This window comes from Atractosteus spatula (genome assembly GCF_055471065.1).
Source record: "Atractosteus spatula isolate fAtrSpa1 chromosome 26 unlocalized genomic scaffold, fAtrSpa1.hap1 SUPER_26_unloc_1, whole genome shotgun sequence".
NCBI classification, from domain to species: domain Eukaryota; kingdom Metazoa; phylum Chordata; class Actinopteri; order Semionotiformes; family Lepisosteidae; genus Atractosteus; species Atractosteus spatula.
Window position 1 is genome coordinate 939,862 of NW_028296644.1, and position 27,894 is coordinate 967,755.

The 27,894-nt window shown below is 41.0% G+C and overlaps 1 protein-coding gene and 1 non-coding gene across 2 annotated transcripts; both read left to right on the forward strand.

Moving 5' to 3' along the window:
• Positions 1-1,946: 1,946 nt before the first annotated feature.
• On the forward strand, positions 1,947-24,056 carry LOC148810307 (uncharacterized). Its single transcript, XM_088909065.1, has 3 exons — positions 1,947-1,971; positions 8,058-9,164; positions 23,959-24,056. The coding sequence occupies exons 1-3, from the start codon at positions 1,947-1,949 to the stop codon at positions 24,054-24,056; spliced, it is 1,230 nt and encodes a 409-aa protein (XP_088765191.1).
• On the forward strand, positions 22,179-22,320 carry LOC148810308 (U4 spliceosomal RNA). Its single transcript, XR_016086750.1, has one exon. It is a non-coding gene; the product is annotated as a U4 spliceosomal RNA (small nuclear RNA).
• Positions 24,057-27,894: the final 3,838 nt, after the last annotated feature.

The following is a 27,894-nucleotide window of genomic DNA, read 5'->3' on the forward strand; positions in this document are numbered from 1 at the left end:
GATGAACTAGGGATTGGACAGTTTCCAAGTGCTTGTACAATCGATAGAAATGTTCAAATAAATGTGCTAAAGAAATAAACAAAAAAGTCTTTATCATATTGGCTAGCTAATGTCCTCTCTTTGCTAGTTACTTGTGGCTATGTTTCTGCATTGCATAGCAACGAGGGACTATATTCTCAGGCGGAAAAAAGGAAACAGCTTAATTTTCGTGTTAATTACATTTTTTTAATTAAAATTCATTCTATACAGCAATCGCATATTTGGGGACTGTTTCATAAAACTTTGATGCTTAAAATGTTTAGGGAGAAATGGAAGATTGGTGTATATTTTTTCTTTAAACTACCAAGACCAGCCATATACAGTACAGTTTACATACAGTAATATGTTTATGTTCCTAAATTAATATCGTTTATGACCTTCAGATGCATTATGCTCCTCTTCTTTTTATGCTCAGCTACTAAAATGTCCTTTTAGTTGTAAAATTCCATATAAATATTCAATACTAAGCAGATCAAAACGTGCACAGTAAAGACATTAAATCTTTCTGAAGTAGAAAAACACATATATATTATAGATGGAAAATATATATATATAATTTATCTGTATTCAACACTACAGTGTTGGTTCAGGTGCATTGTGTAATATGTCGGCTGTTTTAACATATCTTAAGTAGCTCCAACAATTATAGCTACACATCAAAGGACAAGACTTGGGACAGGACTTAGCAGGTCAACTCATGTTACATATCAAAGGACAGCTACACATCAAAGGACAGGAGTTGAGACAGGACCAACCGGTCAACTCATGCTACATATCATAGGGCAAGACGACTACACATGAAGTGGTGAAACAAAACATCTTCCTGAGATCGTACTGTATATAAGAGCTGGGAAACCCTTGCGGTTTGTCTGCCCTGCGGGGCAGACCCAACGCGCGTTGATGTCATTATTGAGCTCAATAAAACAACTGAATCCACAAAGACTGTGTCCTGCTCCTTGGATGAAGGATTTCCCACAACAATTTGGCATAGTCGGCAAGGATTCTCCAGGTCTCCGGTAAATCCCAGACGGCACACAGGGTGAGTATATTTTTTATGTTACCACCCAATTAGGTTGCCGTAAGGGAAGGACCGGAAACGGAGAATATAAAGAATCATTTATAGGGAAAAGAGTAAGGACACGTCTCTGTGAGATTCAGAGTAAAAATCCCTAAACCGAGACAAGACACAATTCCTCTGAGCTTGGTTTCGAAACCAAGACAAGACGTGGTTCCTCTGAGCTCGGGGCGGGTCTCTAAACCAGGGCGCTTTCCACCTAGGGCGAGTCAAAGTCCCTAAACTGAACAAGGTGAGCTGAGCGACGGTATTGTGCCAGCAAGATTCCCTCTGAGTCCAGGCGGGCACCCCCTAAGGAAGCTAAAGTTAATATTATATTAATAATATGATTATAGACCAGTTGTGCTAGCAGTTTAATCACCAGTGACTGCTGAGCTGAGAGTTAAGCTCAAAAAAATAATTTTCAACTGTTGAAAGCGTGATCCTGTTTTGCTGTAAATCTGTACAGAGTCTGCAGATCAGCAAGAAGATGGCGAATTGCCTGTTAATTCTGCAAACCGAGCTTCACTCTTTCATGGAGGTTTTGCTAAAATCGATCGTGTATGATGTGTCAGAAATTTTCCGAAACAAGATGTCTGACTCTGAGCACAATTTTCAAGACAAACTGCGCAGCATCTCCCGGATTCTGGTGAGACGGGCCGTGTTTAAAATCACCCAGTGTGTGGAAGACAGTGTCGGGAGTGAAATGGCGCAACTGAAGAAGGAAAACGAGAGCCTGAAGTGGAGATTGCAGTTGTGGGAGAAGGAGTCGGGAACAGGAGGAGATCAGGCGCAGACAGATCATGTTGGACACACGCTTCCCTGTGAAGTCACTGCAGAAATAAAAGCAGAAATGGACACGAAACTGGAGCTGTCAGGTCAGTGTAGTGAGTTGTATGAAGTCAGTGTGTTTAAAAACAGTGTCTTTAACTTCCTCACTGGTGAGAATATAGTACAGAGATGCAGAGTGTAGTGGGAAAGATTTGCGTGATATAGTAACGGGATTTTCTACTGGAAACTGAACTCCCGTTGTCCGGTTATGGTGCTGAAAACATCTGTAATACAGTAACGGGTGGACATAACGTTCAAACTGACTCATATTAGTACAATGTTTAGACCCTCGCTATAGAAACGCGATCTCAGTTGTTTAGTGTTTTTTAATCGCTGGAGCTTCCTCCTTAATGTTAACATCATCTCCTCCAAACGTTTTTCCAGCGCTTTAAGTTTTACTAAAGCAAAGAAAAATCTGGAAATATTATTCCTGGCTGTAAACCATGAATTGTTAAACAAGATTTAAAAGGTCGAGCGTCCACAGATATTTGCAGGCTGCGCTACATTTCACAAATTTTACATATTTTGTCGTTAACTGTTATAGTAGGTTAAATGGTGTAATTATCATAAATATATAGTGTTATCAATTTATTTATTTTTTCTTAGCATAACCACGTAACAGTGAACTTGTGAATGAGGTATTAGTTTTAACATGTAAAGTCGTGGGATTTTGGCATATTGAAAATTGTAATTTCTGAATATGAGCTTTTAACTAGTCCTTCTCTATAACACACCAGCAGCTGAGCTAAAAATCTTCTCGATTTTTCGCTTCTCGATCAAACAGATGCTGGCCCATTTTTAGCAGTGTTAAGCAACTTTAAGCAACGGAAATGGGCTTCCCGTTAATCTTACTTTTCAAAATAAAAGCTCCGTTAAAATAGTTAAAAAAAACAGAAAACGTAAAGTTACATTTCTAACAATACAATGTGATATAGGTTACCACAGTGAATATAAAAGTACTGTTCTTCAGTAATGTTTGCATCCATGCAAGTGTTATTGCTGTTTTTAGATCACCCCCTCTTACCAAATTTCCACAGTGCAGTGCTAGACAGGGAAAAGTCTAATTCTTGACTAAATAAAAAATTGTGCTTCTCCAAAAATGGCTGAAATCAATTGTATAGACATATAACCAATAGCAAACCACAATAGTTTAATTAGATTAGTGTCTTTGCCAGTGTTGCTGCTGTTTATAGACCACTTCCTGTTATCAGGATCTGACCAGTTACCTGCTGGTCAGGAAGGAGACTTGCTCCTGTCTAGCACTGCACTGCACTCTGCCAGTCTGAACTCTGCACTGTTCCAGTCCCTTTATCCAGTACAGGGTCTCGGGAGAGCTAGAGCCTATCTCAGCAGGCAGCTGGTACAAGGCAGGATACACCCTGGATGGGATGTCAGTCCATTGCAGAGCAGCCACAGACTCACACGCACAGCCTAAAATCACTGTAATAATATTATTAACAACATTCATCATTATGAGTGTCATGGTGGCACAGGGCTCAGCATCGCTGCTTCAAGAGTTGGAGCCCTGGGTTTAATCCCAGGTCTGGGGTGCTCTCTGGGTTTTGCATGTTCTCTCCGTGTTCACATAGGTTTCCTCCAGGTGAGTGTGTCTGTGTGCCTAGTGATAGACTGGCTTCCCATCCAGGGTGTACCCTGCCATACGACTGTTGCTTGCAGGATGAAGTGAATATCGGGGTGTCTCCAATGCTGTGTACTGGTCTGTCTGGGAGCTATAAAATCCCTGGAACCTCCAGGAACCTCTGTGTCTGTGGATTGGGAAGGAACAGTTTTCCCAGGATTGCCTCTTGGTGTTTTTGTGCTGCACTGTCTGTCCAGTGTTGTCTGTCCTTATTGATGAGATGACTACAAACACTGAAGTGTCCAGTGTTCTCTTTCTGACCTCTTTGGATTAAGCACACAGCAAAATGTATATTAGCCTTCTAGAGAGACAGACATCTCAGTTAAATTCACTGTATTTGCAGTGAATCAGGTTCAGATCATTTGTGAGTTTTGATCTTTGTTTTTGTTTGGGTCTTGAGTTAATATGATGCAGTTTTCACGTTTGAACTTGGACATGGTTATTAAAACACTTTGCTGGTCATTGATGATAATTGCTGTTGTGAGTAGAGGTATGTGATTTTAACAGTGCTTTATGTACAATGGGTATAGAAAGTCACTACCCCCTTTCAAAATGTTCACCTTTTGTTGCCAAAAAGAAGACAAATAAAATCAGACTTATTTACAGTTTGTACCTTGCAACATCCAAGTGAAAATAGAAAGCAAAATTTCTGAAAATAAAAAGTACAATAACTGGGTTGAATAAGAGAACACCCCCTGAGTTAATACTTGATGGAATCACCTTTTTGCTTGACTTTCAGCCTTGAGTCTGTTGGGATACATCTCTACCAACTTTGCACTGTGTGGTGACTGTTGATGGACTGTTATCTGCAAGTCATTCTAAATAATAATAAACTTTATTTTGTATAGCGCCTTTAAAAGTGGCTTCTCAAAGCGCTTTACAAGATGACAACAACAATAAATAAAAAGAATACACAAGATTAAACACAATTACAATATACTGAGGAGACATGGATGGTGGTACTAAGAAAAGCAGAGGGGTGAAGAATGGAACCAGTTAAGTAAAGGCTTTTCTGAAGAAGAGGGTTTTGAGTCTGGATTTGAAGGAGTTTAGAGAAGGTGACTCTCTGATATCCTTGGGGAGAGAGTTCCAGAGCTTGGGGGCATAACAGGAGAAGGCCCGGTCACCCATACAATGTAGATGGGCTTGGGGGACAGTAAGGAGAGCAGAATTAGAAGAGCAAGGGTTGCGAGGTGGGGAGTAGGGCGATAATAGTTCAGACAGGTACTGAGGTGCCAAGCCATGCAGAGCCTTACAGGTGAGCATGAGGATTTTAAAGTCTACACGGAATTTAACCGGAAGCCAGTGCCTGTTGGGCACTCCAGGATAGGAGTAATGCGAACACTTGCACTAGACCTGGTCAGGATTCTGATTGCTGAATTTAGGACATACTGCAGTTTGTTCAGAGTAGATTTAGATACCCCAGCGAGTAGAGCATTACAGTAGTCAATTCTATTGATCAATTCTATCAATTCATCTATCAATTCAGAGTTGCAATTAGATAGAATAGAGACAGCCACATCAGTGTCAGGTTTGATATGGATGTATATTTGAGTATCGTCAGCATAAAAATGAAATCTGAGGCCATGTGATCTTAAAAGCTGACCAAGTGGGAACATGTAAATGCTGAAGAGCAAGGGGCTCAGTATTGAGCCCTGAAGAACACCAGACTTAACAAGACCAATTTCAGACCTGTACCCATTAAGTAGAGACAAAGTGACAGCGATCAGTGAGGCAAGATTTGAACCATTTGAGAGCAGTGTCAGAAACTCCAAACACAGTCTCAAGATGAGAAAGTAAGATGTTATGGTCAACAGTGTCAAAGCAGCACTGTGATCAGGAAGGATAAGTATCGAAAGAGAACCAGAATCAGAAGCTATTAGAAGATCGTTGGTGACGTTGACCAGGGCAGTTTCTGTGCTGTGAAGTTGATGGAAGCCAGGTTGGAGGGGTTCGAAAAGGTTGTTTGTCATGAGGTGGTTATGTAACTGAAGTGTGACAGCACATTCTAGAATTTTACCAAGAAAGGGTAAGTTGGAGATGGGGCGAAAATTGTTAAGATTGTCGAGAGATGCTCGGCTTTTTTGGTACGGGGGTAATGGCAGCAGTTTTGAGGACCATTGGTACAATGCCAGTACTCATGGATTCATGTATAATATTGAGGACAATGGGACAGAGAGAAGAGAAACAGGACTGAAATAAAGTGGTTGGAATGGGATCTAAAATAGATGTGGTGGGTTTCATGCGTGTAACTAGTTTATTGAGGGATGCTGAGTCAAGAAGAGAGAAGCTGGAGAGAAGGGAACCAGAGAAGTTGGATGAGGAGGGAGGAGGTATGGAAATAATATGCGTAGTGGAGAGAATGTGATGCCGGATTTTGTCAATCAGAACTAAAGAAATCTAAGAATGTGTTGCAAAGTTGTGATGAGGCAGGTAATGTGGTGGGGCAGTTTGGCTTGAGCAGTCTGTTGATGGTCAAGAAAAGATGTCTGGGGTTGTTTTGGTGATTTTCAATGATGTGAGAGAAGTAGGTGGATCTAGCAGACTATAGTAACCTTGTATTCAGATAAGTAATCTCTCCAAGTCTGATAATGTACATTTAGGCCAGAAAGATGCCACCTACGCTGAAGTTTGCGAGAGGCTGCCTTCATGGATCGCAGCTGGTCATTGTACCAGGGGGCAGGGCGAGAGAAGGAGATAGTTCGAGTTTTTAAAGGAGCAAAGGTGTCGAGGGTAGATAAAAGAGCACTGTCAAGTAACTGTATTTTGTCCTCTAGAGAGTCAGAGGAAGAGAAACAAGATAAGGAAGACAGAACAGAGTTTGTAAACCTTGGGTAATCAATTGATCGCCAGTTGTGGAAGTTTACAGAGCATGGGGGGGAGGTGTTAGAAACAACTAATTCCAGATTGAAGAGAATGGCTAAGTGGTCAGAGAGGCCTAGATCAAGGGAAGAGCAGTGGGAGACAAAAAAGTCATTTGCAATAATTAAATCTAGGTGTGTCCTTTGTTATGTGTAGGGGTACAGACAAACTGAGTAAGATCAAAGCATCCCAATATAGAAAGGAAGTCTTTAGCCAGACTGGAAGACCTTGAATCGATGTGTATTTTAAAGTCCCCTAGAATTTTGATGATTTTCAATGGGATTTAGGTGGGGGCTCTGACAAGGCCACTCAAGGACATTCACCTTCCTGTCCTTCAGCCACTGTATGGTTGCATCGGCGGTGTGCTTTGGGTCATGTTGAAAGGTGAACCATCTTCCCATTTTCAACTTCCTGGCTGAAGGCTCCAGGTTTTCTTCAAGAATCTGCCTGTAATTTGCACCATCCATCTTCCCTTCTATCCTGACAACTGCCCCAGTCCCAGCTGAACAGAAACACCCCCATAACAGCATGCTGCCACCACCGTGCTTTACTGTAGGAATGGTGATCTTTGGATGGTAAGATGTATTGTGTTTTTTTTTTTCAGACATACCATTTTGCATTGCGGCCAAAGGGTTCGATTTTGGTCTCATTTGGCCACAGAATCTTTAAGGTGCTTTTTAGCAAAACATAAATGATACTTGATGTGACATTTTTAAGGAGTGGCTTTTTTCTTGCCTTCCTTCTATACAGGCCAGATTTGTGGAGCTTTTGTGATATTGTTGTCACATGCACACCAATGACCAGTCTTTGACATAAATGCCTGTAGCTCCTTCAAAGTTGCCATCAGCCTCTTGGTAGCCTCTCTGATCAGTCTCCTTCTTGCTCGGTAATTCAGTTTGGAGGGATGGCCTGATCTAGTTAAAGTCTGGGTGATGCCATAAGTCTTCCACTTCCTAATGATGGTCTTGACTGTGCTCCATGGGATACTTAAAGCCTTTGAAATCTTTTTATACCCATGTCCTGGCTTGTGCCTTTCTACAGCTTTATCAAAAAGTTCTTTTGAAAGCACCTTTCCTCCCTTAGTCAATTCTTAGCTTTGAAATGCTTTTATTCTGAACTAATCAAAATCACCACAATTGATCACAGGTGGGAGCCAATTAGTTTGTTGTGTGATCTGTAAGGTGATTGGTTAAACATGAGCAAGTTTATAAATGCAGTTGTAAGGCGGGTGTTCACCTATCCAAATAAAGAATTTTACTGTTGGAATATTAATTAATTTTCAGAATGTTTTAGAATTTTATTTTCACTTGGCGAATGTGGGTTACTTTTTATTTTCAGAGTGTCATACAACAAAAGGCACTAAGTTTGAAAGGGAGTGGTGACTTTCTATACCCACTTTATGTGAAGAAAAGTTGTTAATCCTGAGTGTTATTTTTCAGTGTACATTTTTGTCTGTCTGTTAAAGTAAAAAGTGAATTTTGGGCTGTCTTTAGTACTCTTTACTTCTCCGTCTAAATGGTATAATTCCCTGCATCTTAAAGTTATGTCCTACTTTCTCTGTGCTGTTATTTGCTTTTGAATTCTACTCTCAGTCCATGTTAAAGGTCTTGTTCTCTTGTCCTGTGTTTTCAGGCTCAGAGGCCAGTGCTCTCCCTGATGCTGAGGAAAGGGCTGCTCTTGAACAGCAGCACAGTGAGGAGGAATGGAGCTTCAGTCTAATGCAGGAGACAGAGCTCACTGCTGCAGAAAGGAAAGAGAAACTCAATGAGCAGCACACAGAGAGCAGACAGAGTGTGGAGGATCTGGGTTCTGTGCATATGATAAAGACAAAGCCTGGGAGTGAGACATCTGGACTCTTGGTATCTGATGATGTAAGAGACAGTTTTAATAATCTGGACACTAAAAATATTAGACAAAGCTGTAATGAACTGGACTGCATCTCTGTACATTTGGTCAAAAAAGAACTGGATGAGTTTAAAGTCATAGGGCATGACATGGAGCCCCAGTTGATTGACCCTGCAGAGCAGCAGACTGATGTACCTAATGAAGAGAACAGTACTGAGTTACAGCTTACAGAGGAGAGTCAGTACAGGGAGGAACAACAGGGAGGCCCAGAGGACTTGATAATAATTAGGCTTTCTTCTGCAGAAATACAGAGACTGTCGGTGCAGTCAAGTCAAATAAAAAGTCACCAGTGCACTCACAAGGGGGAGAGAACATTCAGTTGTACTCTATGTGGGAAGTGTTTCAGTCGCTCAAACCATTTAAAAACTCACCAGCTTATTCACACAGGAGAGAAACCTTTCAGCTGCAGTCAGTGTGGGAAGAGTTTTAGTCAGGCAAGTAATCTAGAAAGACACCAGCTTATTCACACAGGAGATAAACCATTTAAATGTAGTCAGTGTGGGAAGAGTTTTAGTTTGGCAAGCAAATTAAAAACCCACCAGCTTGTTCACACAGGAGAGAAACCCTTTAGCTGCAGTCAGTGTGGGAAGAGCTTTAATGGGTTAAGCCCCTTAAAAAGACACCAGCTTGTTCACACAGAAGACAAACCATTTAGCTGCAGTAAATGTGGGAAGACATTTAATAAGTCAACCCTCTTAAAAAGACACCAGCTTGTTCACACAGGAGAGAAACCCTTCACCTGCAGTCAGTGTGGGAAGAGTTTTAGTCAGGCAAGCAGTTTAAGAACCCACCAGCTTGTTCACACAGGAGAGACGGTAAGCCAATACACAGAAGGTTATTAATTATTAATGTACAGGAGCTGTACAATGATTTACTAATTAAAAAAACATTAAATCACTCTGTCTCCTTTCTAATCTATTGTGACATGGCTAGATCATAAATTAAATGAGTGTCTTCAGTTTTTAACCTTTTAGCAAAACTCACAGTTGTCTGTGTCTGTGCAGGTTTTAGATTTACAACACCCTCAGCTTAAACCTGCATAATCAAATTAGCATTTGTAAATTGTTACACAAACTATTGTTCATGCAAGTTCAATCTTCAGTATTCTCTAAATTCAACCATTGAATTTGTTTACACAGCAGTGAGACTTTAAAAATAGTTAAGGATTTATGAAAAAAATATATACATCCATTTTGGAAAGATATATTTCAAATTGTTTTTTTCATTTAAATTGCCAGCAGTTACTCATGAACATCTAAAAATGTTTACCTTTTCGCCTATAAATATTAACCAGTGGTTCAGTCTTTAAAACTGAGTACTTTCACAACACAAATGTGGGATTAACCCCTGCTTATTCTAAAATAATTTGAAACTCAGTTGTATATGTATTTACAGTGTTTTTTACTGTAGAATCTCTTCGCCTGTTATTTTCCTCTTGTTGTTGTTATGGACATGGTCTGTAGTCCATCAGGTCTTGTAGTAGACTCTATACGATGCGGTAAGAGCTGGAAAAAACAGCAAGCGTGGTATGGAAAAACAGACAGGGGTTTAATAGTGCACAAAATAATAGTGACAGTCCGTGAGACTGTGAGCGGGGGAGACAAAGAATGGCATCCAAATCCAAGCAGGTCCGAAGGCAGGTCGGGGCACCGTCCATGAGTCCATCAACAATAAATCCATCCTCCGATGCGACAAGGTTAAAATCCCCGGGAAGAGGGAAAACATGAACACACGCAAAACATGGAGGTCCTAGGATGACGGGGCGAGTTCCTCTGGACCCCCGACTCAGAAAGTGGGAGGTATCGGGGATGAGGCCTATGCCCTCAGGAGACGGACGTAGGGTATCCTGGTGCTAGGCGGGCCTCGCGACATCCTTACCCTAATGTTGAGCCCCGAGGACTGGAGGTGCTAATCTTTAAATAGCAGTAGACATAACAGGGTACACCTGGGAACACAGCAACAATCGCGGGACTAATGATAACAATAATAATTGCTTACACCTATATAGCGCTTTTCTGGACACTCCACTCAAAGCGCTTTACAGGTAATGGGGACTCCCCTCCACCACCACCAATGTGCAGCATCCACCTGGATGATGTGGCGGCAGCCATAGTGCACCAGAACACTCACCACACTTCAGCTAACAGTGGGGAGGAGAGCAGTGTAATGAAGCCAATTCATAGATGGGGAATATTAGGAGGACATGATTGGCAAGGGCCAATGGGAAATTTGACCAGGACTCTGGGGTTACACCCCTACTCTTTTCGAGAAATGCCCTGGGATTTTTAAGGAGCACAGAGAGTCGGTTTTACGTCTCGTCCGAAGGACGGATGACAGGAGTAGTGGTGCCCTCTAGGGGAGGGATGTCGGGCGTGACAGTTGTATAGTTTTATGTGTGACAGGAGGAGCAGAATCTCTTGAGTGACGGAGCTCTACAGCTGGCTTGTCTGATCTGTTCTGCTCTGCTGTGGCTCTGATTGAGGTTTTCTTTTTAAGATTCTCAATATCTGCTTGAGGTTTGCAGAATGTGCTTTGACTTTCATTGTATTTTCTCCAGCCACAGAATATACCAAAGTCAAAGTGAGAATGATGACATGATCACAGCCCTTGTATGATCCTCCTTTCTAAAAAAAAAACACCCGTCACATTTTATATGAAATTATCCAAGTTCAGAATGAAAATCCCTCTAACTAGACTTCACGATACTGCCGTTTGTGGGGTGCACTGTATGTATTTAATGGACTCTCATATTTACTCAAGTTGAGTTTCCTTTTCAGTTTGATCAGTTTGATTGCATTACAGGATGTGTACAAAACCCATCAGCTGCACACCTATCATGTAGCTTTATAATGCAATTAAACACACCTGCTCCTGAATGATGTACAAGCAGAGTATTTGTCTGACACTACACTTCCAATCACGTTTTAATGAAAAAATAAATGGCATGCTCCTATTTTGCCAAGTCTCAAATAAAGGAAGGCTATTAAATAGAAAATAAGGTTATTATTAGCAGTATAGGGGTATTGTGCATTTACTGGGACAATTATTCATTGTAGCAGTAAGTCACAAAATGATTCTTTAATGGCTATTAGAAAACCGACCTTGCGGGATAACTCAGCAACGCACACACACGGATACTAATACACGAAAATACATTTATTAATACATAAAATGTGCATATAAACATAACAGATCTAATAGTGAGGGTTAGCAGAATACAAAAGGTATATATTCAATCACGAAGAGTTACAAACCAAGAGGGACATACATTCAGTATACCATTCATTTATACCGTTTCGTAAATGAACTTTGGTTACAACTTCTACACTAGATACTCAAAGGCAACTACATCACTCATAGGAATTAAATTGATATCAACATTGGTTGAGGTAACAATTGAATTCTCTAACTGTAATGTAGAATGTTGAATACTCATCCAATCTGTGTGGATTCAGATCTCCCACGGACACAAAGGAACAGTTCTGTTTCTAAGTCCTCTGGCTCGGTGCCAGGCAGTGCTGGTTAGGCTGAAGGTGTAGGAGAAGGAGGGAGAGATTTCTGCTGCGGCGCGCTAGCAGTGGGCTCTCTGAAGACTGGCTAGTTAGTTCTGGCTTACTAGCAGAGTTTGTGCACATGGAAAGTGACTGCTGGTCCAAGCAAGTCACACTCTTTAGACAGGAAGAAGACCGGTTCGTTCCCAATGTAGCGCTAGTCCTGAATCCTGAGATTCAGCTGTCCACAGTTCCGACCGCAGTTCACTCGTTGATCAGGCGAGCGTTCACGATGGGTTCATGAGGCTTGCTGCTGGGCTAACTTCGGGTGGATCCTTTGGTTACGCATGGCGACCTCCTGTCCTGGAGGAGCCCCTTCTGGGTCGTTCATTGGTTGAGAGTTTCGCAGGTATTCGAGACCCACGTGGGGTTAGCCTGCCCTACTAGTTCCTGATTGGCTGATCAAGGTGGAGGATGAGTAACAATGCACTCTGACCTTAGGGTTGTAAACCTTGGGATGCGACTCTCCCTTGGAATCTCCCAGACAGTAAGGCGCCAGAGATGACCATTTATTAGGGTGGCTGGTGAGTCTCAGCTTTGGGAGCAGTTCCTTATCAGGAAGCTCTATCAGCTAGAAAAACACCTTAAATGTGAACCAAATTGAATGGCCTCTCTGAATCCAGCACCACTTAAATGAGGGAGAGAGAGACTGGCAAGGGAGCAGCAAACTTAATTCCTGTATTTTTAATAAGCCTTGCCGCTACAGCAGTAAATTGTCCCAGCAGTGCATTCAGATAGCAGAACACAGCTTTATAGGAGAAATTCATAACTGCTATACTACATTTTTACCGCAGCTCCGCCCTTTGGTTCTCAAAATCTGTTCTCACATCCCTCCTCAAAACCACAGCAAAACCCACAGGCGATGTGCAGTCCAGGAAAGGGAGTCTCCTCAGGGTGCAGCTGTGCTTTGCCCCAGGGGCTTTAATGAGAGTAAGGCTCTCACTGAGCTGGTAATTCAAGCTGCACACCCGTGGGGGTCCCCTCTGGACCCACTGGGGGAGACATCAGCGAAAGCAGGAGATCCCTCTCAGCTCAGAGCCCTGAGTCAGCACAGCTGCAGGGAGCAGTCCTAGTCAGAGCCCAGGAGCAGGAATCCTCATGGAGACCAGGCTAACAGGGAAATGCTCTCTGTTGGAAAAGAAAAGAGCCCTGGACCAGAGATGCCACCTGGAAGGGTGGCCAGAGTAAAGAACAGGTGAAAGGGACAGGACTTAACAGGAACAAGACTGGGCCATGGGCAAAGGTGAGGGGGTGGCACAGAGAGAGCTCTGGGAACCTGGATTAGGAAAGGAACCGCCGGAGAAGGAGGTCAGCAGGTAAAAACCCGGTATTCCCAGGAGTGGAGGCCAGGAGACACCGAGCAGTCAGAGCTGGAGCAGAGCTGTAGGGCTGCACGGGGAGAGCTCTGCGGTGACAAGTGAATCCTGGAACTGGAGTAATCTGGACCGGAGCCTGAGCAGACTTCCTCAGCAGCAAGGGATTGGTGGTCAGCAGCCTCGGTTATGTAAAGGAATCATGCCAGGCTCCCAGGAAGAAAAGGAGGATGCCCGGGTATTTCCGTCTTGGAGCAGGGTTCTGTTGCCGAGCACCGAAGGTGAAGGGGAATTTGACTTCTGAGTGGAATCCAGGCGTCAAGAACCACCAATTGGGTGCAGACTGACCGGGATCCAGGGAGAGACGGCCACCTGGACAGGCTGCTGAGGCATCTGCATGGGGAACCGGAGAGCAGGCGAGAAGAGACAGGATGGTGGAAAAATAAAAATGGAATGGAGGGGAATAAAATGCAGGCATAAAACTAAAAGTGGGTGAAAAAATCAATGACAAAGCACCACTGAAGCTGGGCTCCAGCTTTAAATATATAGAGAAATTGAGTAAAGAATAGAATAATTGGTCATTTATCACCTGAAGGGGATCTGATTTATGAGGCAAGCCTTGGAAAACTGTCAGCCCTTGTGAGAATGTGCCGGTTTCCCTGGGCAACCACTAGCTGAGAGACACCACATGAGACGCAATCATAACATACAACTACATGCAAATTATAAACTGGAGCACTAAAACAATAAAATATGGCATTTGGAGTAATGAATAGAGAAAAAAATGTCAAGTTATATTTTCTATAGTCAGAGCAAGATCTATACGCAAAAGATAAGAGACAGGTTAGTTTATAAACAACGGCATAAAAGCGATGCTACCAGCAGCAAGAAAAAGGAGTGCAGCAACTTACATCACTCATCAGATGAGGGGAAGATAAAAGAGACAAAAAAGACAAAAAAGAACCAGAAAATAAAATGATTTTCATGATCTAACTGAACAAGAATAAATTCAGCTAAAATCTTTACCCTTGTAGAGAAGAATGTAATTAGAAAATGTATAAAAATAGGATTAGGATTAGGATCCCCGGCAGCAATTTAAATGGTATGGATGAGCAACAGCTTGCCAATGATCTGAATGTGTTTTATACCCGCTTTGAGTTAAACTCTTAAGCATACTGTAGTTTTTGTTAACACAACTTTATCAGTGAAAAGACCACGGGCACTTTTCCTCCCCCCTGCATTCTCAGAGTAGAATAGGCGTACCTTCCAATGAAAGACAGTCCCCCTTCCCCCCACGGACAGACAGACAAATGTTTTCACTGCCTATTATTTGACTAGCTATACAGAGGAAAAGGTGGTGACATCACAGCGCTGGCAAGCATGTTCTTTAGATACGCGATTCCATATTCCCTGTTAATCAACATCTTGCAGCAACTCAGCGACAAAATATACACTTAGCTCAACCAGACAGTTCATCCTGCTACCAACATTGAATTAATAAAATCTTTCGATTTCTAAGTTTATGTCTTTATTAAGTGGTTTCGTTAGTGACGAAGGCTAAACTTTCTTGGAAAAATGTGTTTTATCTGTTGCAAAAAACTGACTTGCTTTAACAAAATATATTTACAAATCCTTTCACCTGATCCATTTCTAAAACTTTTTGCTCATGTGCATTTTTGTATTTTTTACACCTCTAGCACTTTAACATCCTTAATTTTCATTTGCCTCAATTTAAAACAAATCGTTTGCAGCTGACACTCCTCCATACACTTAACTGAAAAATTAATAACGCCAATGTAAATGTCAATTTTACAATTTGTTAATAAGAAAAATGTTAAGTTCTCTAAAGCTTTCTCAGTCATGTATGATAATTCACCCAGGGAGCTGTGTAAGCATGCGCAGGCAGAAAAAGATCAGCTAAACAGGCAAGAAAACGCTTTCGGAGAAAACAGTGTTTCAGGTATGAAGAATACAGATCACTCATTCAATTGCAGCCTTAACCCGTCCCCTGCCCCCGCTGTGATTAGAATATACACAAAGGACTGAAATCTTTAGAGTAGATGATCAGGTGTTTCGCAGATGTAAGCATAGTACGTAATTCTGGCTTTATGATCTCACACCTGGGATTCGATTAATTAAAAAAACATTTTTTTTTGTAAAAATTGCACCAGGTATTAGATCTTGTTTATATTAAAGTTATATCACTGGACAGAGGTGGATGGTGCACTATTTTGTCAGTAACCTGCTAATCTGCTTTACAACTGTAGAAAACATTATTTTATTTCTGTACGGAATGTGTGCTAAGTTTAAAAAATTAAAGTGTTTCAAATGTTTAACTAAGAAGTAATGTAGTCTGCAAAGGAACAAGTAATAGGTTTATTCCATGCTGAAAAGAGAAGAGAGAAAACGCAACTTTTTGGCTGTGAAGACTGACACAGGGAGCAGGGAGCAGGGAGCAGTTTACACGAAAACGGGTGATCTCTCCAGACTGTATGCCCATTTTGCAGTGGGTCAGCGGCTTTCCTAATCCCTGCCCTGACCACTACCACTCCCATCCTGCCCCTCGGTGGGCGCTCTTCACCCACAGCACTAGGCGAATGCACTACATTCATGTAGGGCTTTCGGGGTCTCGTGAGTTTGCGCCCTGCACCCTGCAGTACCGCTGTGTACATACAGTACAAACATGTGATATTTAGAAATATAAGAATGTCAATAGAGTGTCCATATTATTTGCTATTTTAGTTTTTCAAAGAAATGTTTATTTGTTAAAAGGAAACTTATGGCAATAACTGGATTTGAGCACCCGACCTCAGGGTTAATTTAAGCCATCCCACCACAGATGCAGTGACATGTCAAGAACTGAAACAGCCATACACATATCAATAGAAAGTCTTATACTACTGTTTGTGCTACAGTACATGAACATAATTATATCATTATTAATTTATTTAGATACGCGATTCCATATTGTATTCCCTATTAATCAAATTCTAAAAGTATGCTTTTGTTTACTCCGATAACGAGCGTATTCGCAGAAACTATCACTTTTCTCACAAAGTATATAAATGTACAGTTAATTTGGTCAGAAGGAGCACGTAAAAATGTTTCCAAAATAACCACATGTAAGACTTTGATGCTTAAAATGTTTAGGGAGAAATGGAATACTGGTGTGTATTTTTTCCTTAAAATACCAATGCCAGCAATATACAGTTTACATAATATGTTTATGTTCCTAAATTAATATAGTTTAAGAGCATGGTGAATCGGAGATTCAGTGGACCAGAGTAATACTTTGAGTTTACAGTATATCCAAGGTCATTCATTATAAATACTATTAGTAATGTCTTCTTTATTAGCTCTATCAGGAGTTTTTACAAGGTGATTCCGGATACTATTAACATAATCTAATTTGCATTGGTAAAGTGCGGTATGACGCGAAAGACGTGTTATGACGCGTTTAATGCGACACGCCCACTGCATTGTACCACAGCGTACCGCGCTCGTTTTGAATGGCTGCATCTGTACTTCAATCTGAATGAGAACTCGATAAGGTGAGTGCTAGACTTCCTGACTAACAGGTCTGAACAGGTCAAATTGGGGAAGTGCTTATGTGACATCTGCTACACATCAATTGGATCACCACAGGGCTGTGTCTTGTCCCCTCTGCTGTACATTTCGTACACTTATGATTGCATAAGCAAACACACAGATAGACATCTCATTAAGTTTGCTGATGACACAGCCCTGGTCAGTTTATTTAAGGACACAGAATACCATCATGGGCCCATTCTTAATGATTTTACTAACTGGTGAAACAAGTTTTCCCTAAAATTAAAGGTTTCAAAAACAAAGGAACTGGTTATTGATTTTAGGAAAAATACCACACCCCCTCAACCCACTACAATTGATGGTCAGTCTGTTGAAATTGTCGATGACTATAAGTACTTGGGACTGGTCATTGACAAAAACCTAAAATGGGACAAATGTTGTGACACTATCTGTAAAAAAGGTCAACAGAGACTCTTCTTTCTTAGAAAACTCAGATACTTTAAGGTAGATAAAACTATCCTTACACTTTTCTACAAATCATTCATTAAAGTGTCTCAACATACTGCTTCACTTGTTGGTTTGGCAACATAAGTACCGGTAATTGTAATAGGCTGGGTAAATTAGAGAATATAAGTGGCAAAATAATCGGGAATAATCAAATCAATGTAAGCGTCCTTTACAGACAGAGGGTGACTAAGAAAACCAAAAGAATCCGGGAGTGTATGTGTCACCCCCTCTATTGCGAATTCACACTTCTCCCATCTGGGAGACGCCTCTGTGCCCCCAGGTGTAAAACCAACAGACTCAGGAAATCTTTAATTCCCACTGCAATTACATTCTTAAATAATATAAAGTAACTGGCTTGTCTTTTGTTTCTTCTGTCCTGTAACACTGCTGTATTCTCTTCCCTTTTGATGATGTGTATTTGTCATTGTGTTGTGTTGTGTTTGACTGCCATAAAACAAATTTCCCCTAGGGGACAATAAAGCTTGAGTTTAAATAATGAAGTGCAACACATGTAGCCACAGAAATTGCATAACACTTACATTTATACTATTGCTGACAACATTGCGTATATATTAAACTTGAAATAGTGCTGGTCTGAATTATCTCTCTTCGAATCTCTATCATTTGTCAATTGATACATGTTAGATTCAAGCCTGCAGAATTTGATTAATAGGGAATATAATATGGAATCGTTTATCTAAAGAAATTAATAATAATATAATTATTTTCATGTACTGTAGCTCAAATTATCACAGTAGTACACAGTAGTTTTGTGATATTAATCAAATTCTAAAAGTATGCTTTTGCTTACTGCGAATACATGCATATTTACAGAAAAGGTTAAAACATTATAACTTTTTAAAAAGAATATAAACTTAATATAGTCGAAAGGAGTATGTAAAAACATTTCTAAAATAACCACGTAGACTTTGATTTTAAAAAATGTTTAGGAAGAATGTTTAGGAAATACGTACAATTAGATCTTTAAATTAATATTTTTATTAAGTTCTTTAGATACGTGATTCCATATTATATTCCCAAATAATTAAATTCTTAAAAGTATGGGTTTCTTTTACTGCGATAATGAGAGCAAGTATTCATGGAAAATGGTAATCACTTAACTCACTTAACTTTGAACGTTGAATATTAAGAAATACCAACAAATTCAATATAGTGTCAATAATATTTATTATCAGTAATAACGACAGTAGTAGCAGCTTGAAATTATCCATTGTTATTAATAAATGACATATAGCTAGTAGTATTACTGTATTCCACTTTCTTTGTTAACACGTTTTAATTTTAATTTGACTCATTCATGCATGATGAACTGTGAGAGAGAGATAGATGGAGGTTTCTTGTCAAAACAACATTCCCCAGAATGCAGTGGGAAATTGGCATTTTACTCCTGATGGTAACTGTAACAAATTGTCATGTTCCACATCCTTGCGAAACAATCTTGACGTTCTCATCCAATCTAAGGTTTGATGTTTTTTTTATTTTGAAACCATGATCTTGACATGCAGGTGTGAAGTAGAGTTAAGAACTTCAGATTTAAAATGTTATTAATAATATATTAAGTGTCGCATTAACATTGGAATGTTCTTCCAAGTGTAAAAAGAGGTGATACACAACGTGTCTCCTCTATACATTTTCAGTTTACAGACCGCCCAAGATAATTTATTATAAATAATATCTTCTATATCGCATTAACTCATACTTTTCAGAATTTAATTATTAGGAAATATAATATGGAATCACATATCCATATTATCACGTAAAGAAATTAATAATGATATTAATTTAAGGATCTACATATATGTATTACTGTATTTCACTTTCTTTTTAATCACGTTTTATTAACACCCGAATTCCAGCGGGTGAGAAAGAGACAGAAAAAAGTTAATCTTGTTTTTTATGGTCTGTAGCTCAAATCCTGCTTAACTAAAAATTAGACACAAGAAGAGTATTATCGGACAATGTTGTGAGGTTCTGGTGGAATTTCTCTGTAAACTGAAGAGTTATAGAGGAGACACATTGTGTATCTCCTCTTTGTACACTTGTACGAACATTCCAATGTTAATGTGACAGGGAAGATATTATTAATAACCTTTTAAATCTGAAACTGTTAACTCTACTTCACACCTGCATGTCAAGATCATGGTTTCAAAATAAAAAAAACATCAAACTTTTGACTGGATGAGAACGTCATGATTGTTTCGATAGGATTTGAAATGTGATAATAATGCACTGACTGGCACGAAACATTCCCTCCAATTTTTAATCACTCTGTGTCCGAATCAAAATGGGTGAGAGAGAGTAGGAAGAGACGCAGAAAAAAGTGTATCCTGTCTTAATTTCAAATTATTTTTTACCTCCATTTTTTTACTTTATATTTTACTTATTTTGTGATAGTTACATTTAACGTATCTTTGAAAACATTCTTGTAAATTAATCTTTACACAAGATGTGGAAGAAGTGCAATGTTATTACATTTCAAATTTTAATATTATTGATTACTAATCGTTTATACTAATGCCTGACTTTTTTATTTAGATGTAAATAAAATATTGAATTAAGTGTGACATTCAGAAAAAACAATCTAAAATAGTCTGTGGTATCTGTAAAGATGAATTTTTTCTAAATGTTTTTAAAAAATAGAAGCTGTAGAAGGGTCTTTACGGTTAGTGGACGATGCTCTATTTTGTAAGCAACCTGCTAATCTGCTTAATACCTGTAGAAAACATGATTTTATTTCTGTACGGAATGCGTATTGCGTTTTCAAAATTAAAGTGTTTAAAATGTTTAAGAAGTAAACAGAACTTACAGCTTACACAAAGACTCTAAGCTGATTGCACGGAAGAAAAACCACCTGTTTTTCGTGCATAAAAACTGTTTTTAACTGATTTATATATACAAAGTCTTCTCATGTTGATTTAAGTGTCCTTCTTTCAGTTGGATTGCATGATTAGCATAAAACAACTCGAAGATATTGTTATGATTTCTCTTTTATTATCGCATCTCTCAATTCGTTCACTTGTGATTATTTTGAAATATTTTGACATGTTCCTTTTAACTCTGAGTTTGTAATGTCGGGCGCTCTGAACGAGTTAAGCTTTGATGCAGTCCAAATAAATGTGTTTCCCTCAAGCTATACTGTAGTGGCTTTAAAAGTATACAGCATTGCGTTGTTTGTATGTGGCACATCTTTGTTCAAGTTTTAAAACTACAGTAAAACAAGTGTCGCAGGATGCGGGCCATTGAGGCAGTAGCAGGCTGAGATTGATTAGGTTATGTTGATTTCCTCTCACTCAAGGGTGGCGACTGCAGTTATTCTAATGAATACAGTCTAGTAGGAACAGTCAGTAACAACAGAAACACCCAAGTCGTTCAGGAAGAAATTAGGTATCGATACTTGGAGCTGAGCCAGTTTTATCCAGACCAAGGGAGGAGGAGGGAGAGCTGGAGAGTGATCAGGTGATAAGGGACCATAACACCTAGCTTGGCACTCACACACCCCTCAAACAACACAAGCTTCCTCCTGGGAAAATACTGGGCAAACCTGATTTTGACTGGGACAGTGGAAAACCCCCTGAGTGGGATTGGCTAAGGGGAAGAATTCCCGATTCCCACTGGACCCTGGAGATGACACAGGCAGTACAAGGGAAGCTGCAGAGTGCGAGACCATGGAGGTACTGTGCAGAGACTTCTAAAACCTGGAGGCAAAGAACTACTGGCTCAGTAACTGATGACCATGGGAGACATTGGCATTGGAACAGAGGACTGTACAGAGACTTTTAACACCTGAAGGCGAGGAACAAGGAAACTGGCACAGCTAGCCGATTCAAACTGAGGGGAATGTAATACAGCCCGCAGAGGATTTCTATTGTTACCTGAACAGAGACTGGGGAAACTGGTGGTACCACTCTCCTTCATGTGGGCCATCAGAGACTAGGTAGGTACAAAGTAGAAACGTTTGAGTGGCCTCTCTTCTGTATTTTACAAGAAAGACTGCTGCCCCTTTGCATTCATTATGACCCTGGGAAGGACCTTTGCTGCTGCGAATGCTGTTTTCATTGTGTTTTTGGGTGATAGTGAATGTGGATGTAGTTGGAAAATAAAAAGGGCACTTATACAATACAAATGCTTGCCACTGGTCTGTGTGTGCATTGGTGATTCTGGGAGATAAACAGAACCTGTGGTAATGTAGAGGGGACATAGCACCCCATTTGTATTGCTAGGTGGCGTAGTCGTGCACGAGGCAGGAACATTCCTTGCCCATAGGGTTCACCTTAGTGTGACAAATGCTCACGATATCTGAAGCTGTCTCCAGGACTTGTGCTGATTCCACTTATCACGAATAAATCATGATATTGATAGTTACTGTAGCTCGACGTTCATATGAGTTCCATGGCTGGATGGACTGTTTCCCCAGAGAGTCATAAACCACAGCAGTATAGTACTGCAGTGAGACAGCACAATGCCTGCAAGACTATGTCACACTAAACGTCACAGATTATGTTTGTCCAGTCGTGTCAGTCGTCCTGCAGCTACGGGAAGTAGGACACAAACGTGCTGCAATGCTTTCAGGATGTAAGGAGTTGTTTATGCAGCATCCGAGAACAGTACTTGTGACTTGAATGTAAACTGTACGTGCCCGCCCCCTTTCAGCTGTAGTGTATGTAGTGGGTGCGGCACACCCCTCGTCATTACTCTGGCATCTTGTATTATCAGGGTTGAATTTCTGCTGCTGAAAATGAGCAACGGTTCTGTCACAAGGCCCTTTGTTTCCAAAGGAGACCTGGTCTGTCGTCAATTTCTTCAAAACCTTAAGCTATAAGAGGAAAACAAATATGAAGCGCTACAGCATGCCATGAGATGATTGCTAACGATTTCCACAGGATCCCAGAGGTTGCCTGGCAACCGTCAGCTTTGCGCAGTGGCAGTGTCTTAGCCTGTGAGGTTTAGTCGATGCATGATTATTTCTAGTTGAAAACGTTTCCCAATACCTCGCTTCCGCTGATTTGCAATACAATTGGTGAAAGCAATGTTTGACAGTCTTGTGAGAGACTGAGCAAGGTGTTTCAAGACACATGTTGTCACGGTGCCATTATAGCAGGATGAAATGTGTTTGTTTCCTCTCACCAGAAATGCTCTTTAGCTCTTTGAGCTTTATGCAGGGAACAGCGTCTGTCGACATCACTTTTGAGTCAGTGCAAACATCGTGTGCAGTCGGTTTGATTTAATCTTGCCCGTAGCGGCGTGCGGCTTTTGTCTGTGAAACGTTAATGTTCTGCTGCATCGTCGGCACAAGTGGAGCTTTTTAAACGTCTGTGCTTGCTGCGCTCCATAAGACATTCGTTGTCCAAGTTTGAAAGAGATTGTGGGATTTAGTGCAGCGTTCACAAGGCATACCTCACTCGACAGGTTGAAAATAGGAATTGATTCTGCTTCCTGTGCTTACACTCGTTACAAAGTTGAACATAACTTTGCACGATCTGCTAGTTTTCAGTGGGTGGGCTTTATCAAATGGCTTTGAAAAGGGAACTGTGTTTCTTCTGGGGAAAACTCATCAGCACTGTCGTGCTTGTTCTCTGTGTGTGTATAGCCGTGTTTTAAAGCATGCGGAATTCATTGATTTCTCCAGCTATCAAGGGTCCGATTTCAAGCTGCGAGAAGCACTCCTTCAATGTAACAGATGTAACCAGGTGGTTATGGAGGGGATATTTGAAATCTGACAATGAAATTGGTAGCTGTCGTTTTAAGAAATGCACATATGAGTGACGTCAGTGCACCAGTAATTGTGGGAGTAGACATTGTAAAGTTGTGTGTGTTGTGTGGCTACGCGTGATGTAAATACAGAGGTAAGTGTTCAGAATTCAGTTGATTGTGTAGCTATCGAAAATGAAGTTTGGTAATCCTTGAAAGAAACGTATATTGCTGATATATGAGTGGAGGGTGACATATTAGTTAGAGAAAATTGGTGGATGTTTAGGGATGAAGTGATCCCGACCCCCATGAGGTTTCAGTGCTGTGTGGGTGAGTTTGCGGGAATAATGTTCACAACGTTGAATGGTTATACATTTTTGTTAGATATTTGCATTTCTTTAACCATTGTTTGTAGAGGAAAAGATTTGTTTTGTTCTTTGAGAATGACCTTATTCTCTTTAACTTGTTCAGAGTGTGTTAAAAGAAGACTGTGATATTCTGTGCATCTTGGATTAGGCGAGATCAAAGAGTAGTTTTTTTTATATTTCTGTGATGTAATGAAGGACCAATGAAGAGTGTGGCATCATACTAATGTAGTAGTATTTCTAATATAATGTAGTATTTCTTTCCTTAGCGAAATTGCCACTACCGTATTTTTTCTTAGTCTTTGTTATTTTAGTAGCACTTGGTGTGTGTGTATATCTCCATGTATATCTATGTGAAGCTTTTGGGTTAAAGGTTGTACTGCCTCAAATCTAAGTTCTGTAACAGAAAATAATACAATCCCTCATTTTTATGATTTCATGCAGATCCCCCCCAAAAAAATCCCCATTTAAATTCATTGTAGTACGGTGTGTTCTTTGCCGGGCTACACATTTTGGTACCAGAAGTGGGGTATGCTGAGCATTTGGATGAAACTTTGGATGCAGTATAAGGTAAAATAAAGAAAAACATACGGTAGTGGTGAAGAGCTGCACTGCGGGTGTCCGGTCTGTGCAGAGAGGTGTGGGAAGGGGACCAAGGTGACCATCCTGGACTTCCAGATCAGAGACCCAGGAGAGGATCGCCAGCAGAACAAGCATTCTGGACTGTTCTAGTGCACGTTGGCAGAGACTTTAATGCTATTTATCACTTTCTGTAGCCAGTCACTGAGTTTGAGTTCTACAGGCAAATAGTGCACTATACAATGTCACGAGAAGCAGATGACTGTTCTCTCTCAGAGGAGGAAACTCTTAATGAGACAGATGTGCAAACTCAGCTTAAGGAGTTGAATAGGAAGCATGAAGAAGCTATGGCAAATATTGCTGCTTGGAGTAATACATCCTCAAGATCTTATGTCTATGTCCCTAGGGAACGTCATATTTCTCCATTTAGTGGTGATTATAAAAAATATGGCAGGTCAGTTGATAACTTCATTAAAGAAGTTGAGCGGGTATTGCGTGTTCGTAACCAGTCACCCGTTGATAAGTTTGATTTTGTTATGTCTCTTCTGAGAGGTCCAGCCTTAGAAGAGGTTCGCCTGCGTGGTGTAGATGAAACGGATCAACTCAGTGATATATTTGGCTATCTCAGAGATGCATTTGGAGATAAGCGCAGTACTTCTCAGTTGCTGAATGATTTCTATGGCCAAAAGCAAAAGGAGGGTGAGAGCGTGATTTTTCACATGCTCTGTCTCAAGCTTGGAGTGTGATCTTGAAACAAGCTCTTGGGGTTGTGTCCAAAGAGAGAGATGCTTAGAGATCAGTTCAAAGATGCTGTACTTAGGAGAGAGCTCCGGAAATATGTGAGGGACAAACCAGAATCTACCCTGATAGAAGTGCGTGAGCAAGCATATATGTGGAGTATGGAGGAGAGCTCGTTGAATGTAAAGGCCTCTAAAACAACGAGCAAGGGGCCTGATAAGTTTGCAGAGGGGGCACAATGTACTTTGGTAAACGCAAATGAAACAAAGTCAGTCACGGTGGAGGATGTCCTGAAAATGGTAGCAGAGCAAGGGAAAGCCATTAGAGAGCTATCTCAAGCGGTAAAAGATCTTGCCGTCCAAAGAATGAGGCCTAGTGGGGTTAGAGGTAAACAAAGCATTCAGATGAAGTTCACAGATGATGGAAAGCCTATATGTTTTAAATGTCAGACGGAAGGACATGTAGCACGAAATTGTCCAGTGAGGCGGACTGAAAATGGGGAGGGGTCAGCTGCTCCTAGTCAGCAGGGAAATGAGAGCCCTTGGTTGTGGTGAGTCGGACAATCGAGGGGCAAGCAAAGTGAAAAACAAAGTGAAGCTATCTCGAGATCAAGTAATGGAACGTGCTATTGGGGTTTGTCCAGTGTTTGACATAAGGATAGCAGAAGTTTCTCCCTGTTTGTTGGATACTGGAAGTCAAGTAAGCACTGTAACAGAGGAGTTTTTCAGAAAGAATTTGTGTGGGGAGGATGAGGATATGTTCAAAAATGCTGGCTGGCTTAGGTTAACTGCAGCCAATGGATTAGAAATTCTATATTTGGGATATTTGGAGTTAAACATGGAAGCATTAAGCTTGACAATCCCTGACTGTGGGTTCTTAGTGGTAAAGGATCCCCACAATAATCAGAAGTCTGTTCCAGGAATAATTGGTATGAATATAATAAATTGGTGTAAACAGTTGGTCCATTCTGAATTTGATACAGTGTTGGGGGGGAAATTGGACTCTGATTGGGGACAGGTATTTCAGAAAATTCAGACAGGTAATGTGGGGAAGAAGGCTGTTGTTAGGGTAGCTGGTAAAGGTACTATTCATGTGCCTGCATGGTCAGTGGCCACCCTCATGGTAACAGGTAGTCCAAGACCATCAGAGAAGAACATGCAGATGTTACTTGAGCCATTAAACATACCACTGCCAGGAGGCCTCCCTGTTGTTCCCACTTTGATAGAGGGTCATAAACATATCTCGCCATTACAGGTAGTTAACCTCTCTGCAGAGGATGTGTGGCTTCCTCCTGGAATACGGATGGGTGTCTTGTCAATAGTGGACAGCATCAGTAGTGCATTAGGTTGTAAAATGAAGTTCCAACGGGTGTCTGCTGATGTAGAACAAGTGACAGTGGATGTGAAAGATGCACAGTGTTTTCCCAGTGTGTTGTCAGTGTAATGTTTCATAGCCGTTCAGGGACGCCAAATATGTAACGTTGCCATAGCCAAAATGTAAATGTAGTGGCTCTCTGAAGGCACCAGTTCTGTAGGGTTTGGGCATTTACTGAGACAATTATTAATTGTAGCAGTAAATCACAAAGTTGATTCTTTTGATGGCTTTAGAATCCAACCATGCGACATAACTCAAACAACGCACACACGCAGGTACTAATACACGAGGATACATTTATTAATACATAGAATATGCATATAAAACTAACAGATCTTATCGAGAGGGTTATCAGAATACAAAAGGTATATATTCAGTCAGTTACGAAGTGTTACACATACTGTATCAAGAGGACATACGTTCAGTATATCATTCATTAAGACCGTTTCATAAATGAACTTGGTTATAACTTCTACATTAGATACTCAAAACAAGTACATAACTCTTAGGAATTAAATTGATATCAACTGGTTGGGATAACAATTGAATTCTCGAGCTGTAATGCATTGAAGTTGAATACTCATCCAATCTCTGGGGATTCAGATCTCCTGCGGGCTCAAAGAAACAGTTGCAGGCTGTTGCTGTCCAATCCGCGCTCTCTGGCTGTGCTGTGCGGTTTGCGACGGTGCGCTGCAGATGCTCACTGGCTGGCTAGTTAGTGTTGGCTTTAACTAGCACAGTTTGTGCACAGGAGAAAAGATGACTGTGGGTCCCAGCAAGTCAGGAAGAGGACCGGTTCGTTCCTGATGAAGAGCTAGTTCTGAATAGTGATTCAGCTGTCCACAGTTCCGACCTGTTCACGAGGCCTGCTGCTGGTGCTAACCTCGGGTGGATCCTCTGGTTACTCTCTGGCAACCCCCGCTCTCGACTCTTAGAACAAAGGAAAGTTCTGGCACTCGGACACACTGGCCGTTCCGTGGTTGTCCGGGCTGAGTCTCAGGATGGTCAGGAGGCGCGCTGCGAGAATGTCCTGCCCTTGGGAGCCTTCTGCTCCTGGGCCGTCCTGCCCTGGAACTGGATTGGCTGAAAGTTCCATGGGCATCAGAGTCCCACGTGGGTTACTCAGCCCTACCAGTCCCTGATTGGTTGATCACGATGAGATATGAGTCACTTACTCCTGACACTTAGGAATGCAGTCCAGATGTCCATCTGGCACTCCCTAGACAGATAGGCGCCAATGGATGACCATTGATCATGATAGCCAGACTTAGCTAAGTGCATCCCTGTCTGGGAGCTTGTTCCTTATCAAAAGAAAACATCCTAAATCAGCCTGCATGAATACTTTCTCTGTGGCTGCACCACAGAGATGGAGGATGAGATGGGGCCTCCTTTAGGACAGCATACCAACGCTTAATTCTGTCTTATTAACAAGCCTTGCCGCTACATCAGTGTTAGACCAGTTAGATATTGAAGGCTCTGCAGAACAGCAGGCAGAGTTACATGCATTACTATCTAGGTATGTAGGCATCTTTGTCCTGGAGGAGGAAGATTTGGGGTATACGGATAAGGTTAAGCATGAAATCCATCTAGTGGATGATGTTCCAGTGACACAGTCCTGTCGTCGTATTCCTCTGACGCAATACAGGGAAGTTAGGGAGCACATCTCATCTCGAAGCTCTTGAAAAAAGGGGTCATACAGGAGAGTAGTAGCTCATATGCTTCTCCTGTTGTCATAGTGAAGAAAGCAGATGGTGATATCCGCATGTGTTTAGACAACTGGAAATTAAATCAGAAAACAAGAAGAGATGCATTCCCTTTACCTCGCATTGATGAAAGTTTTGATGCATTGCAGGGTGCAAAATATTTCTCGACTATTGAT